This window comes from Pseudopipra pipra (assembly GCF_036250125.1).
Source record: "Pseudopipra pipra isolate bDixPip1 chromosome 30 unlocalized genomic scaffold, bDixPip1.hap1 SUPER_30_unloc_1, whole genome shotgun sequence".
Taxonomy (NCBI): Eukaryota; Metazoa; Chordata; class Aves; order Passeriformes; family Pipridae; genus Pseudopipra; species Pseudopipra pipra.
The window spans coordinates 241,076-256,541 of record NW_026990578.1 but is presented as its reverse complement, the minus strand read 5'-3'; the positions used below and the strand labels follow the sequence as shown (position 1 = coordinate 256,541).

The following is a 15,466-nucleotide window of genomic DNA, read 5'->3' as shown; positions in this document are numbered from 1 at the left end:
CGATAAGAACTCGTTTCCCAACCAAAGGGGAGAGGCACAAAATCCATCAGGCTCCATCTCTGAGGAAGGAAACCACAAGAAAGGTCTGCCAAGAAAAGAGCAATCAAAGAGGCATAAATATCCATCAGGAGGGGGTTTATCTCCCGAGCTGACAGTGCTCCCATCGATCCTCTCACCTTTCATGCCAGAGGAGAACAAACCAGGGCAGTGACACGGACTTAAAGTGGTTTTCTCGCCTCCAAACTGCCCCAGTCACCCTTTCCAGGTGGGATGAGTTGATTTAACAAACCTCTGAACACCCTCGGAGGTTCAGCAGCACCAACCAAAGCAAACACTGCGTTGGGCACCACGGAAGGAAGGGATTTTCCTCCCTCTGGCTCATTGCCCTTCCCAGGAGGACCTGACCCCCCTTCCGTGGGCAATTCCTGCCTTGGGATGGCTCGGGGAATCTCATGGGGACGGTCCTGTGCAGGGCCAGGGTTATCCCTGTGTCCCTTCCAGCTCGACATATCCTGGGATTCTCCAGCTGGAAAACAGCTTTGCCTGGAAGGGATCAGTGATCCCGTGGATTTCCAGGGGCGTTGCCTTGACCTCGTAAAAGACAGAATATTTTCCCCCCTTTTTGCCCTTTTTTGCTGTTCTGGGCAGTGGGATAACACCCTGCCCTGTGCCCGGGATTCTCACCCATCCCACACCATTCCCGAGGATCTGGGGCGGATCAAACCAGGGCTGTGCCGTGCCGGGAGCCTCGGCCGTGCCGGGGCCGGGCCGAGGTGGCACCGAGCGGGTCCGGGAGCGCTCCCTGCCCTCCTTAGGACTTCAAAGGGGCCGCGGAAATTCGGTGCCCAGAGGGGGGGACTAATTCCAGCTCCCTTGGAGCAGCCCAGGCGGGGCGCCGGGCCGGTGTCTGGGTGTCTAGACGGGCTCTGGTCCCCGGGGATCACACGGGGAAGGACCTGCAGAGGTGGATTCCTCCCGCTCGGCTGCTCCGGCGGGGATGAGTCACCGTCTGGAGATGCCGATCTCGGTCCACGGGCCACCGAGGGAGGGAGGCTCGGAGGGAATGAGGGTCCGTGGCCGGTTTGGGGGCTGCAGGAGGGAGGAAGGGGCGCCCAGACCCAGGGTTTGATGGGTTTCATGAGGAGCATCCTTTGAGAATCCTGATCCTGACCTGGAGCAGGGGCGGGTCAATGAGAGTTAAAAGCACGGGAGCTGATGGAATTCCCTCGGATGACTTTGGCCTGGGGACAGAAGGGGTTTCACTCCTCAAATTAATCCTTTAATACCTCATGAATGACTTGGACAAGAGTCTGCAGAGCCCAAGAAGCTGCACAAACCCCCCTGTTCCGCCCCAACCTCCCCGGGATCAAACGGGGTTGGCACAGGGAGGCTCCTGCCATCGCCCGACCTGAATGGGGCGAGTTTTTGGGAGGCTCTGGGTAATTACAGAGCCCGACAGGGCCCTTTGAGGCTATCACATAAAACACCTTCTGGGAGCCCGGCCGGATCCACCTCCAGAGGCAACAAGCAAATGAGTGAAGTTCAACGTTCCCCTGATGAGTTCCCTGCTGGGCAGAGCTCAGGGAGCAAAACGCTGACAAAGGCAGCGATTGCAAGTCGTCAAAATGACTCACCCACCCCCCTCATCGAAGTGTTTTCCTTTTTGGCTTCCTCTGTCCTTCCTCTCCTCCTTTTTTTTTTTTTTTTTGAGTCGAAAAGATGCAGTTTTTGCTCCAGAGTTCTCTCCCCCTTCCCACGTTTTGCGCTGGCAACGATAAATTCTTGATTCTTGAGATCTCATGGAGAGACCTAAAAGCCCTTAAAGGCAGCTGCCTTCCCGCTGGGATCCAGGGGAGACAACAGGGATTTGGCCAACACACAAGTGTTACCCAGCACTGAGCAACCCGCCCCCCAAATCTGGGCTCAATGGTCCTCGTGGGTCCCTCCCAGCCCGGAATATTCTGCAATTCCGACCCCAAATCTCTGCCCCCTCAGGAAACCAGTGGCTCAGGCGAGCTTGGGAACTGGGGCTGGTGCAGCACAGCTGGTTCACAGACGTTTAATTGCAGCCTGTGCTGCATTCCAGGTGTCTCCCACACATCCGACAGGGATAATGGGGCGCAGGGAGGGGGCAGGGGCACCTCTCCAGTCTGGGCACAGTTTTCCTCTGCAGGGCTCCCAACAAGCCTTTTGTGCCCTTCTTCGCAGCCAAATCTGCATTTTGCTCCTGATAAGCCTCTGTTTGGAAACCTCGAGGGCCGGGGAAGTTCCAAAGTGCAACTTGGAGCCTCCAACGTTTGTTTAAACTGACACTGCAACGAGAGCAAAACACCGCGAACAAAGGTGTAATCTGGACGTCACGGCGTAAATATCTGGAATTACCCCATCTGCAGAGGGCAGGAGCAGCACTTTACACCCCTAATTTCTACCACCGGCCCCTCAAACTCCCGGGGCTTGCAATTACAGGGCCAATTAATGGCTTTGGGGATCCCGGGGCCGCCGTCACGTCCCAGGGTTTCACCGCTCGTGTCGTCTTTTTAGGAACTTGGTCTTAGAAAGCTGCGTGTTTTGGGGAGGTTTGGGACGGATTTATGGTCCCAACCCTTGGGAAATGCTCTGGGAGGGGGTTAAAGAGGACGAGGGAGCACAGCTCTGGGTCTCTCCAGCTGCCATCCCGTTGTGTGACACGGGGACTCCTCCGGGCAAGGAAGGACTCGAGGGCGTTCAGTTGTTTGCACCATAATGTCTCTTTTTCTCCCAAACACTCGGTCCCCAAAGAGCTGAAAGAGCCCTTTTGTTTTGACTTCCCAGTTTGGAGAAGGCCCGGAGACGTTGCCTCCTTCACCTCCTTGGGCTGGTGATTAGGAGAGAGGGATTCATCTGCCTGGCGTGAGTCAAAGCCAGGCCTGGTGTCCAGCCCAACCCACCCATTAAGGCCTCCCCTGTTCCCCTGTGGAGGGTGAATCACCCCAGTCCCCCCAGGCAGGGCCTGGGGGCTCTTTCCCTCCGAGGTGTCTCTGGTTGGAGTGTCAAGGACGTGTCTGGCAAAGTCACTCCGGGAGTGAGGTGGATTGGCTGGAACGGGCCATTGTTCCCTTTTTGTTCCCTGTGGAGGCAACCGGGAGGTGAATCCCAAAGGGCTCTGACACCCAGCCCTGGCAGGGGCTCCAAAGGAGCGGGGGCCGAAGGTTTAATGGGACAGGTAAGAATTCTCAGTGTTATCCAAGGAAAAGCTGCCACTGACGGCACAGGACACAAATCTGTGAGCAAACTGAAACACGTCACAGATTCGGGGTGGAACCTGCTCTGCTTCACTGGGATTTCGTGGTGGGAAGAGGCCAGTGTGAAATCCTGCACGGGAATGTCCAGGACTCTGCACGTCTCCAGAATTCTGTGACTGCTTTTGGGGGACATTTTGAGTCCTCGCACAATAATCCAGACCTTAAACCCTGTGAATTTACTGGTGTTTCAGGCGCAGAAATGATCCATCCTGGCACGACTTCCACTGTGTTTTTCCAAGGTTGACTTTCTTCTTTTATTTCTCCTTTGAGTCCCTTTTTTCTGCACCCAAAGATTGTGAAATTACCCCCACAAAGTGCAAGTCTGCAAAACACCCCATCACACCCCAGACACACACACACACGGGCCCATGAGACACAAAACCCCAAACGACACGGCGCAAACAAATCACAAAGAGTCCCTTCAAAAACCTGCCCTAAACTATAATTAGCGTTAACTTCGGGGAGCGCTTCCAACCCTAATGTATTCGAGGGCGACTTGCAAACAGAGCACTTTTAGATCCCTTTTTATTTCCTCAGTAGTTACTATTTGCCGGGCTGGTTTGCATTTTGAGGAGCATTCGTTGCCGCCGGGCAAACCAAACCCTTGAGCGCCTCAATTACCGCCCTGATCCTATCAAGGCCGGGCTTCCCGAAGGATATAAAAGGGGCAGCGTCACTCCAGCGGGATCTCTGCTCCTCCTGCCGCACCCGGAGCCGCCCCGAACACCCCGAAGGAGCCACGATGAGCCGGCAGGCGCCCACGGTGAGGTCCGTGCTGGGCCGACGAGGCTTCAGCTCGGCCTCGGAGATCTGCGGCCGCAGCTTCGCCGCCTCGTCCTGCGCGCCCGCCCGCTGCGGGGCCGGGGCCTACAGCAGCAGGAGCGTCTGCAACCTGGGGGGCAGCCGGAGGATCTCCTACGTCAACGGCTGCGGCACCGGCTGCTTCGGGGAGCTGGCGTTCGGGGCCGCGGGGTACGGCAGCGCCGGCGCGGGGCGAGCGGGGCTGTGCGGCCCCCGCGGGTACAGCCTGGTGCGGGGGTACCCCGAGCGCAAGGCCGACGGCATCCAGGGCATCTGCATCGACGAGAGGCTGCTGAAGCCCCTGTGCGTGGGCGTGGACCCGCTGGAGCACGAGATCCGCTGCCAGGAGAAGGAGCAGATCAAGAGCCTCAACACCCAGTTCGCCTGTTTCATCGACAAGGTGAGAGGTCGGGATGGTCTGTGGGGCTCTCGTGCCTAAGGGGGTTGGGTTTGCTGGCTTAGGGAGCTCTCTGGTGGGTTTGGAAATAGTCCAGACCTGCTCCAGGACTGCTTTTCTAGGAGAAAAACCAACCCCAACCAACCCCCTCCAAAACCCGGCTCGTGCTACGAGTCAGTGAACTCCCTCCAAAACCCAGCTAATGACACGAGTCAGTGAACTCCCTCCAAAACCCAGCTTATGACACGAGTCAGTCAAAATCCTCCAAAACCCAGCTCGTGCCACAAGCCAAAGAACTCCCTCCAAAACCCAGCTCGTGACGTGAGTTAATCCCAGTTTGTCCCGTGAGCCAAAGAACCCCCTCCAAAACCCAGCTTATGCTACGAGTCAGTGAACTCCCTCCAAAACCCAGCTTATGACACGAGTCAGTGAACTCCCTCCAAAACCCAGCTTATGACACGAGTCAGTCAAAATCCTCCAAAACCCAGCTCATGTCATGAGTTAATCCCAGCTTGTGCCATGAGCCAAAGAACTCCCTCCAAAACCTGTCTTATGATACGAGCCAGTCAAACTTCTCCAAAACCCAGCTCGTGACGTGAGTTAATCCCAGCTTGTGCCACGAGCCAAAGAACTCCCTCCAAAACCCAGCTCGTGCTAGGAGTCAATCAATCCACTCCAAAACCCAGCTCAGGTCATAAGTCAATCAAATTCCTCTAAAGCCCAGCTCATGACATGAGTTAATCCTGTCTTGTGCTACGAGCCAAAGAAACCCCTCCAAAACCCAGCTCATGGCATGAGCCGAAGAACCCCCTCCAAAACCCAGCTCATGCTACAAATCAGTGAATCTCCTCCAAAGCCCAGCTCACATCATAAGTCAGTTAAACTCCTCCAAAGCCCAGCTCATGTCATGAGCCGACCCCAGCTCGTGACACGAGTCAACCGATCTCCAAACCCTGGTCCAGTTCTGCCCTGAATCACCGAGCTGGGTCTTTTAAGATAATTTTGACCATTTTTGCGAGTCAGTGATAATTTTGGGAGCGTGTTGGTCCCGACTGGGATCTTCAGACCCAGGGAAGGGCTCGTTTCAGGTGCTGGTTCCAGAGTTGGGTGGTGTTTGGGACATGGACATTCCTGCGGGTGTTTCCTCTTGGACGCCCCCGGTTCCAGGTTGGATTTCTCTCTGTGGCTCGAGTGGAACTCACAGCCCCCACAGGCTCATCTTTCCACCCTGCAATTCAAACTTTTGTCCCAAAATTCCAATAATTCCCTCCCCTCTTTGCCTCTAAACCTTCCAAAACCACCCCTGAAGGCAAAGGAGGTTGATCTTGACCTGGACACGTAAATGTCAGACAATGAATCTGAGCTGTAGAAACAACAGAGACAAAGAGGTTTCACCCTCTGGGGGCTCAGTCTCATCCTAAAACACATCAGAGGCACCTCCAGAGGAGATTTTTTTCCCTAAAAATTGGTGAGAAAAGCAGATTTAGGCATGGGGCTTTTAGATCTCTAAATAACATAGACACGGGACTTTTTGATTTCTAAATAATTCAGATATGACATTAATTTCTAAATAATTTGGACATGACATTCCTGAGTAATTTATACGTGTGAATTCCAGATTTCGAAATAACTTAGGCATGTGAATTCTGGATTTCCACATAATTTAGATGTGTGAATTCTAGATTTCCAAATAATTTAGACATGACAGTGAGATTTCCAAGTAATGTAGAAGTCTGAACTTCAGATTTCAAAATATTTTAGATGTCTGAACTCTAGATTTGAAAATAATTTAGGTGTGTGAATTCTGGATTTCTGAATAATTTAGGTGTGTGAATTCTGAATTTCCAAATATTTTAGATGTGTGGATTCTGGATTTCTGAATAATTCAGATGTGTGAATTCTGGATTTCCAAATAATTTTAATGTGCAGATTCTGGATTTCTGAATAATTCAGATGTGTGAATTCTGGATTTCCAAATAATTTTAATGTGCAGATTTTGGATTTCTGGATAATTCAGGTGTGTCTATTCTGGATTGCAAAAATAATTTAGATGTCTGCATTCAGGATTTCTGAATAATTTAGGCGTGTGAATTATGGATTTCCAAATAATTTAAATGTGTGGATTCTGGATTTCTGAATAATTTAGGCATGTGAGCTCTGGATTTCCAAATAATTCAAATGTGTGGATTCTGGATTTCTGAATAATTCAGGTGTGTGAATTCTGGATTTCTGAATAATTTAGGTGTGTGAATTCTGGATTTCTGAATAATTTAGGAGTGTGAATTCTGGATTTCTGAATAATTTAGGTCTGTGGATTCTGGATTTTCAAATAATTTAAATGTGCGAATTCTGGATTTCCAAATAATTTAGGAGTGTGATTTCTAGATGGACACGTGACACTTTGATTCCTAAATCAGGGCAGATAATTCAAAGATCATGGTGCCCTGTCCCCTCTCAGTCCCCCAAAATCCCACCCTACCCCCGATTAAACCCGGTGTTGAGCGCTCCCTTCCCTCCCTCACGCCACGAGCTGCTGTTCCCCGGCAGGTTCGGTTCCTGGAGCAGCAGAACAAGGTGCTGGAGACCAAGTGGGGGCTCCTGCAGCAGTACGTGCTGCCCAAGAAGGGCAAGAACCTGGAGCTGTACTTCGAGAACTACATCTGCGACCTGCGCAAGCGCCTGGACTGCCTGCTCTGCGAGAAGCAGAAGCTGGGCAGCGAGGAGTGCGCCACGAGCCAGCTCGTCGAGGAGTTCAAGTGCAAGTAAGGGCTCCCCTGGTTCTGCCTGTTCTCGGGGGTCTGGGGGCTGGAGCAGGGACAGAGAAGGGCAGTGAGGCTGGGGAAGGGGTTGGGGAAGGGGCTGGGGAAGAGGCTGGGGAAGGGGCTGGAGCCAGCTGGTGGAGGAGTTCAAGTGCAAGTAAGGGCTGCCCCGGCTCCTCTGCCTGTTCTAGGGGGGTCTGGGGGCTGGGGCAGGGACAGAGAAGGGCAGCGAGGCTGGGGAAGGGACTGAGGAAGGGACTGGAGCCAGCTGGTGGAGGAGTTCCAGTGCAAGTAAGGGTTCCTCCGGCTCCTCTGCCATTTCTTGGGGGTCGAGGGGCTGGGGCAGGGACAGAGAAGGGCAGTGAGGCTGGGGAAGGGGCTGGGGAAGGGGCTGGGGAAGGGGCTGGAGTCAGCTGGTGGAGGAGCTCAAGTGCAGGTAAGGGCTCCCCTGGCTCCTCTGCCCGTCCTTGGGTGTTAAGGAGCAGCTGGTGGAGGAGTTCAAGTGCAAGTAAAACCTTCCGGGGCTTCTCTGCCTATTCTTGGGGATCCAGGGGCTGGAGCAGGGACAGAGAAGAGCAGCGAGGCTGGGGAAGGGGCTGGAGCACAATTCCCGTGAGGAGAGGCTGAGGGAGCTGGGGGGGCTCAGCCTGGAGAGGAGGAGGCTCAGGCTCTATAACTCCCTGACAGGAGGGGGGAGCCGGGGGGTCGGGCTCTGCTCCCGGGAACCAGCGGCAGCACAAGAGGGTCTCAAGCTGTGCCAGGGGAGGTTTAGGTTGGATATTAGGAAGGAATTCCTTCCAGAGAGAGGGATCAGCCATTGGAATGGGCTGCCCAGGGAGGGGGTGGAGTCACCCCCGCCATTCCCTGGAGGTGTTTAAGGACAGACTAGATGTGGCATCAGTGCCACGGGCTGGGAACCGCGGCGGGGCTGGAGCCAGGGTTGGACTCGATGGTCTCGGAGGGTTTTTCCTACCTGGCTGATTCCAAGATCCTGTGATTGCGTGGTTTGGGTTTGTCCCCTCCCAGATGGGTGGCACGGCCCCTCGGGGGTGGCACAGCCCCTCGAGGGTGGCACAGCCCCTCCGGGAGTGGCACAGTCCCTCGGAGGTGGCACAGCCCCTCCGGGAGTGGCACAGTCCCTCGGGGGTGGCACAGCCCCTCCGGGAGTGGCACAGCCCCTCCAGGGGTGACACAGTCCCTCGAGGGTGGCACAGCCCCTCCGGGAGTGGCACAGCCCCTCGAGGGTAGCACAGCCCCTCTGGGGGTGGCACGGCCCCTCTGGGGGTGGCACAGACCCTCCGGGAGTAGCACAGTCCCTCCAGGAGTGGCACAGTCCCTCTGGGAGTGGCACGGCCCCTCAGGGGTGACACAGTCCCTCCAGGAGTGGGACAGTCCCTCGGGGGTGGCACAGCCCCTCCGGGAGTGGCACAGCCCCTCGGGGGGTGGCACAGCCCCTCGGGGGTGGCACAGTCCCTCTGGGAGTAGCACAGCCCCTCGGGAGTGACACAGCCCCTCCAGGGGTGGCACAGTCCCTCTGGGAGTAGCACAGCCCCTCTGGGAGTAGCACAGCCCCTCAGGGGTGGCACAGCCCCTCCAGGGGTGACACAGTCCCTCGAGGGTGGCACAGTCCCTCTGGGAGTGGCACAGCCCCTCGGGGGTGGCACAGTCCCTCGGGGGTGGCACAGCCCCTCCAGGGGTGGCACAGACCCTCGGGGGTGGCACAGTCCCTCGGGGGTGGCACAGCCCCTCCAGGGGTGGCACAGACCCTCGGGGGTGGCACAGCCCCTCTGGGAGTGGCACAGCCCTTCGGGGGTAGCACAGCCCCTCCAGGGGTGGCACAGTCCCTCGGGGGTGGCACAGCCCCTCCAGGGGTGGCACAGTCCCTCTGGGAGTAGCACAGCCCCTCCAGGGGTGGCACGGCCCCTCGGGGGTGGCACATTCCTCGCCGTCTGCCCGCGGAGCTCTTTGCATTGGAAATGGGGTTGCTCATGAAGGAGCTTCTGATCTCGGGGTGGGTCCATGTTGGGTCTCCAGACGCTGATCTGGCGGTGCCCGGTGGCACTGCCTGAGCAGGGGGAGCTTGTCATTTATACCCGCTGGTTGATGTCATTTATACCCGAAATTATTGCCATTTATACCTGGGATAATTATCATTTATACCCAAGGTTATTGCCATTTATACCTGAGATTATTGTCATTTATTCCTGAAGTTACTGACATTTATATCTGAGATTATTGTCATTTATTCCTGAAGTTATTGCTATTTATACCTGAGATTATTGCCATTTATACCTGGGATAATTATCATTTATACCCAAGGTTATTGTCATTTATACCTGAGATTATTGGCATTTATACTTGAAGTTATTGCCATTTATACCTGAGATTATTGCCATTTATGCCTGAGATTATTATCATTTATACCCAAATTTATTGCCATTTATACCTGAAGTTATTGTTATCTATACCTGATGGCTGATGTAATTTATACCTGATGGTTGTTGCCATTTATACCTGAGATTATTGCCATTTACACCCAAGGTTTCGTCCATTATACATGAGATTATTGCCATTTATACCCCAAATTATTGCCATTTATACCTGCTGGTTGATACAATTTACCCCGATGGTTGATGCCCCTCTGCCTGGGAGTTTTTCTTGCCTCAGCCCTTTTTCCTCCTCCTGCTCCAACAGGTACGAGGAGGAAATCAACCGGCGCACGACGGTGGAGAACGAGTTCGTGGCGCTCAAAAAGGTGAGAGGCTCCAAACCCGGGGGTTGTTCCACCTGCTGGAGGTCGGTCTGGTGCAAAACTCGGCAGAAATGGTGAATTATTAGTAAAAAAACCCACCAAAAGTGTTACAACAGCAGCTCCACAGCCGCGGATTTGTCACCCCGAACACGCTCCGGGAGTGGGATGGGAGGGGGTGTTTGAGGGAGGGGGACAGGGCAGGACAGGTCCCACCGGAACACCCGGTTCTTCCCGGCCTCCTCTCCACATCCTTTATTCTTGGACATCAGAAAGGCAGAAATCATTTGAAGAACATTAAAGAAAAGCCCTTTAAACCCTCCCGAGGTGGTGCCGGGTTTGCGGCCGCGTCCCGAGTGACAAACCGGCCAATTCCTGTCGGTCGTGTCGGAATGGTTTGGTTTTCCTCCAGGAGACACCAGGACACCCTGACTCACCCCGACTCACCCCCTCGCACCTTTCTGCTCTTGGCATCCTGTTGGGACACGTTTCTGTCTCACTTTTGCTGCCTTCCGTGTGCTTTCTCCAGCGTTTCCAGCCAGGCTGGGGCTGGAATGTGCGTCCCTGCTCTCTTTCAGGATGCAGACTGCATCTTCCTCAACAAGGAGGAGCTGGAGGTGAAGGTGGATCTGTTGAGAAGGCAGCTGGAGCTGTTGAAATGTGTGTTTGAGGAGGTGAGTCCCTCTGGTCCATCCCGGCAGTTTGGTGGTCCTGCCTCACCCCGCAAATTTGCACTCCTTGAAACCCCTCTGGGACGTGTCTCATCCCAAGCCCGGAATAATTAAAAGCTTGGAAGTACAAGGCTGATCTGAAATTACCATGATTATGCTGGGAAAAGGGTGGTTCCCCCTCTCCTCCTGTAGCTCCAGGTAGGAACTGGCTCTGTCCTAACTCTGCCCCGGAGAAGAGATGCGTCCGTCTCGTTCCTCCGGCTCTCAGCTCCTGATTAGAGCTGAGGAAACTCCCGGCCCAGTCCTGTCATTAGCAGCCCTGGAGCAGCCGGAGATGACAGGATACCAGATTCCTGGCCCTTGATGTGGATGGGATTGCTCCAGGTCTGCAAAGTGGGTCAGCGGCGACGTGTGGCGACTCACCCAGCCCCGGGATTTTCTGCTGAGCCATCCCCGGGGACACTCCAGGGCTTGTTCTCCGTGTCCCGGCCCTTTGCCTGCCTTGCAAAGTCAGGTTTTGGGAGCTGACTCAGCCCTTCCCCACCCGCAGGAACGAGCCCAGGTGGATCGGCAGCTCTGCGACACCTCGGTCATCGTCAAGATGGACAACAACCGGGACCTGGACATGGAGAGCATCATCAAGAACGTGGAGTGCTGGTACCAGGAGATCGCCCAGAAGAGCAAAGAAGAAGTCGACGCCTTCTACCAAACCAGGGTAGGCCTGGCAGACCCTCCTGGGCCTCTGCCCAGCAGTGCCCCCGACCCAAACATGACCATTGCCTCCTTTTCTGGTCCCAGTTTCAGGAGCTCCAGGACAAGAGAGGGAAATACTGTGACGACCTGCAGAGCAACAAGTGCGAGATCTCAGAGCTGACCAGGATGATACAGAAGCTGCAGTGTGAGCTGGAGAGCGTCAAGAAGCAGGTAGGAGAGGGGATGAGCCCAGGGAGGTTGGACAGCTCAGATATGAGGAAAGGTGACACACTGTCCTTCAGGAGGTCAGGAGAGGTCCAAGGTGATGATTCCAGAGAGACTGGAAGGCTCAGATACAGGGAAATGTGACACACTGCCCTTCAGGAGGTCAAGAAGCAGCAGGAGAGGCCCAAGGTGATGATCCCAGGGAGGTTGGGAAGCTCCGATGTCAGGAAAGGTGGCACACTGTCCTTTAGGAGTCAAGAAGCAGGTAGGAGAGATGATGATCCCAGGGAGGTTGGACAGCTCAGATACAGGGAAAGGTGACACACTGTCCTTCAGGAGGTCAAGGAGCAGCAGGAGAGGTCCAAGGTGATGATCCCAAGGAGGCTGCACAGCTCAGATATGAGGAAAGGTGACACACTGCCCTTTAGGAGGTCAAGAAGCAGGTTGGAGAGGGGATGATCCCAGGGAGGTTGGACAGCTCAGATATGAGGAAAGGTGACACACTGTCCTTCAGGAGTCAAGAAGCAGGGAGGACAGACCCAAGGTGACGATCCCAGGGAGGCTGGGAAGCTCAGATACAGGAGAAGGTGACACACTGTCCTTCAGGAGTCAAGAAGCAGCAGGAGAGGCCCAAGGTGATGATCCCAGGGAGGCTGCACAGCTCAGACACGCTGGATCAGCCTTTGGGAGACTTTAGACCTGCTCCAGGCCGTGGTTGGAAAGGGAAGGGTGGGCAGAGGGGCAGGAGGCCGGCGGGTTTTCTCTGTTTGCAGTTTGGATTTGTCCCAGACCTGGACGTCCAGGAATGAGGAAGCAAAGCCTTGCAGACCCTGCAGTGTCATCCTCCCCTCTCCACCAGGTCTCCTGCCTGCAAACCTCCATCTGTGACGTGGAGCAGCGCGGGGACTGCGCCCTCAAGGACGCGCGCGAGAAGCACATTGAGCTGCAGAACGCGCTGCAGAAGGCCAAGGACGAGCTGGCCTGCATGCTCAGGGACTACCAGGAGCTGCTCAACGTCAAGCTGGCCCTGGACATCGAGATTGCCACCTACAAGACCCTCCTGGAGGGTGAAGAGAGCAGGTGGGTGACACGGCTTTGTCCTTTCCGTCCATCAGAGGCTGCGGCGGTTCCAGGTCCTGAGTGGATTTTACAGCTCCAGGGGCTTCCCAGGCTCGCAGGAGCTGGGGCTGGAAGCCTTGGAGGCCACCCTGGTGCCAGCAAACCCAGCTCCTGTGCCAGGGCAGTCAGATGGGTCACAAGGAGGGGGGGAGTGGGCTGGGTCCGGGGCTGGAAGCTCTGGGTAACCTGCACTTCTCATTTCTCTTCTCTCCCCCGCCAGGATCTGTGTGGGGAACCCCGTGAGTGTGTGTAAGTACCCGCAGGATTTCCAGCCCTCAGGGTTTATCTTAGGAAAGGCAGTTTTGGGAGCAGCACTGTCCGTCTGCCCCCTCCCTCTGCCTCCCCTTGCCACCCTCGGGAAGGTTTAACCCCAGAAATCTCAAATATCGCCAAATTTAAAAACAAAAAAAAATCAGCTTTTGGACGGAGGGGGAGGTCAAATTCATGCCCCTTTTCTACTCTCGGAGGCAACAGTGAGATGTCCGGGCCATGCACTGGACCCGGGAGGGAACGAGGCAGCAGCCAGAGCAGACCCGTGGGAAGGGGGAGGGTCTGTGGGAATGGGGAGGGTCTGTGGGACTGGGGAGGGTCTGTGGGAACGGGGAGGGTCTGTGAGACTGGGGAGGGTCTGTGGGACCGGGAGGGTCTGCGGGACCGGGGAGGGTCTGTGGGAACGGGGAGGGTCTGTGGGACCGGGGAGGGTCTGCGGGAACGGGGAGGGTCTGTGAGACTGGGGAGAGTCTGCGGGAATGAGGAGGGTGTGCGGGAACGGGGAGGGTCTGCGGGAATGGGGACGGTCTGTGGGAACGGGGAGGGTCTGTGGGACAGAGGAGGGTGTGCGGGACCGAGGAGGGTCTGTGGGACCGGGGAGGGTCTGTAGGAACGGGAAGGGTGTGCGGGGGGACGTGTCGAGACACGGGGGAGGAGCTGGAAGGACCGGGGGGGGGTCTCAGGCACGCGGGACAAACCCCCAGGAAATCAGGTCGGGTGGGTTCCGTCACCCGAGACAGAACTCGCCCGGGGAAAGTCTCCCGGAGGGGCCCGGGGGGTGCCGGGGGGGCCCTTCCAGCTCGGGGGGTTCTGTGTTTCTGTGTCTCCCCCCTAACTGACGCCCCCGGGCTGTGTTTCAGCGGTGGTCAGCAGCAGCGGCTACACCCTCCCGGACGACTGCGGGCTGCTGGCGGCCAACGGGGCGTGCGGGTTCGGCTCCCTGGGCCGGCGCTCGGGCCGCCACAGCTCCCCGGCCGCGGGCGGCTTCAGCTCCCGCAGCGCCGGCATCCACCCCAAGCGCGTCCTGAGCTCGGTGGCCAAGCCCTGCCAGGTGCCGCCGGAGGTGTTCTGCCCTCCCGGCGGGGTGGGCTGCAAGGCGGGGGGGTTCAGCTCCCGGAGCGGGGGGTACCCGGCCCGGCCCGGGCTCGGCGCCAGGGTGGGGGGCGTGCAGGCGGGCGGGGTGGTCACCTTCGGCAACCAGGGCTGCGTCATCCGGCAGCTGGCCGGGCCCCCCGTGGTCGTGTCCGGCGGCGCCGAGGTCGTGGGGTGCAACCCCGGCGTGGTGGGGAACTTCGGCGTGGTCAGAGACCCCTGCGTGGTCCCGTAGGGCCGCGGGGTGGGGGGCTGGCGGGGCCCCCCCTCCCCGGGGGGCTGGAGCCGCCGTTCCTACACCGGGACGAGGCAGGATGAGGCGGGATGAGGCAGGATGATTTCCCCGCCCAAACATTCCCGCTGTCCGGCGATGCCAAACCCATTCCCACATTTATTAGCACCCCTCGCCCCCTCCCGGCCCCGTTTTCAGAGCCCCCCCGACCCCCAGGACACCTCTAGAAGCTTCTCCCAGCTCAGTATTGTCTCTGAGTTCACACTGTAGGTCATCACAGCTTTAATGGGTTTGCTCGTGGCGCTGCTTCCCCCTCCGGCTTCTCCCAGGTTCATTAACAACATTCCTCCTTCCAAGACTCCCCTTTTTTCCCCTTCCAGCTCCTCCCAAAGCATTTCAGAAAAGCGAGAGAGGATTTAACCATTTAACTTTCCCAGCAGACACTGTAAAGTGCAGACTCCCTTTATTTTTATTCTTTTGTTTCGTTTGTTTTGGTTTTTTTTGTCCAAAAAACCCCCTGAGCCGCGAAATTTAAGCTGAAATCCGAAAGGAGGCGATTCCAAAGCACCTCCCGGTTCCTCCGGAGCTTTATTTGTCGCGTGGAATCACAGGCGAACGCGCGGTGCCTCCGTTGCTTCTGCATGTTTAGGGGTGGCTGGTTCAGGGCGTGCTGATTTTTGGCAGAGATCACCCCCCCCTTTCCCTTTTCCCTCCCCCCCGGAATGCCGAGGGAAGGTGCCGGTGCACGAATCCCGTTGTACCGACACGGACGGAGCCGCTTCCCGTCGGCTGCTCCGACTTCCCCCTCAATAAACTGCATCCAAAGGACGCGTTTGGTCTCGGCTTTTCCGTGTCTTTAAAGAAGCTGCAAAAGAGGTGAAAAAACGCCCCGGGGGAGGGGAAGGAAGAACCAAAGAGACCTCTGGGTTCTCCCTGGGCAGTTCGGGGCACGGCGGGACTCGGCCGGGGAGAGTCAATGGAGTTTATTCTGGTTTGTTTATTTACTTATTCTGGTTTATTTATTTATTTACCTCCTCACATCACACCCCCCGTAAGGTATTTTATTCTGGTTTATTTATTTATTCACGTCCTCACATCACACCCCCCATCAGGTATTTTATTCTGGTTTGTTTATTTATTTATTTCCCTCCTCACATCACACCCCCCATAAAATATT

At 56.2% G+C, this 15,466-nt stretch overlaps 1 protein-coding gene across 1 annotated transcript; it reads left to right on the top strand.

The window, feature by feature from the left end:
- Positions 1-3,554: 3,554 nt before the first annotated feature.
- LOC135407936 (keratin, type II cytoskeletal 4-like) lies at positions 3,555-15,117 on the top strand. The gene is made up of 9 exons (XM_064643360.1): positions 3,555-4,482; positions 7,027-7,241; positions 9,933-9,993; positions 10,566-10,661; positions 11,209-11,373; positions 11,457-11,582; positions 12,436-12,656; positions 12,916-12,944; positions 13,826-15,117. Exons 1-9 carry the CDS (start codon positions 4,024-4,026, stop codon positions 14,290-14,292), a joined length of 1,839 nt encoding a protein of 612 aa, XP_064499430.1. The 5' UTR covers positions 3,555-4,023; the 3' UTR covers positions 14,293-15,117.
- Positions 15,118-15,466: the final 349 nt, after the last annotated feature.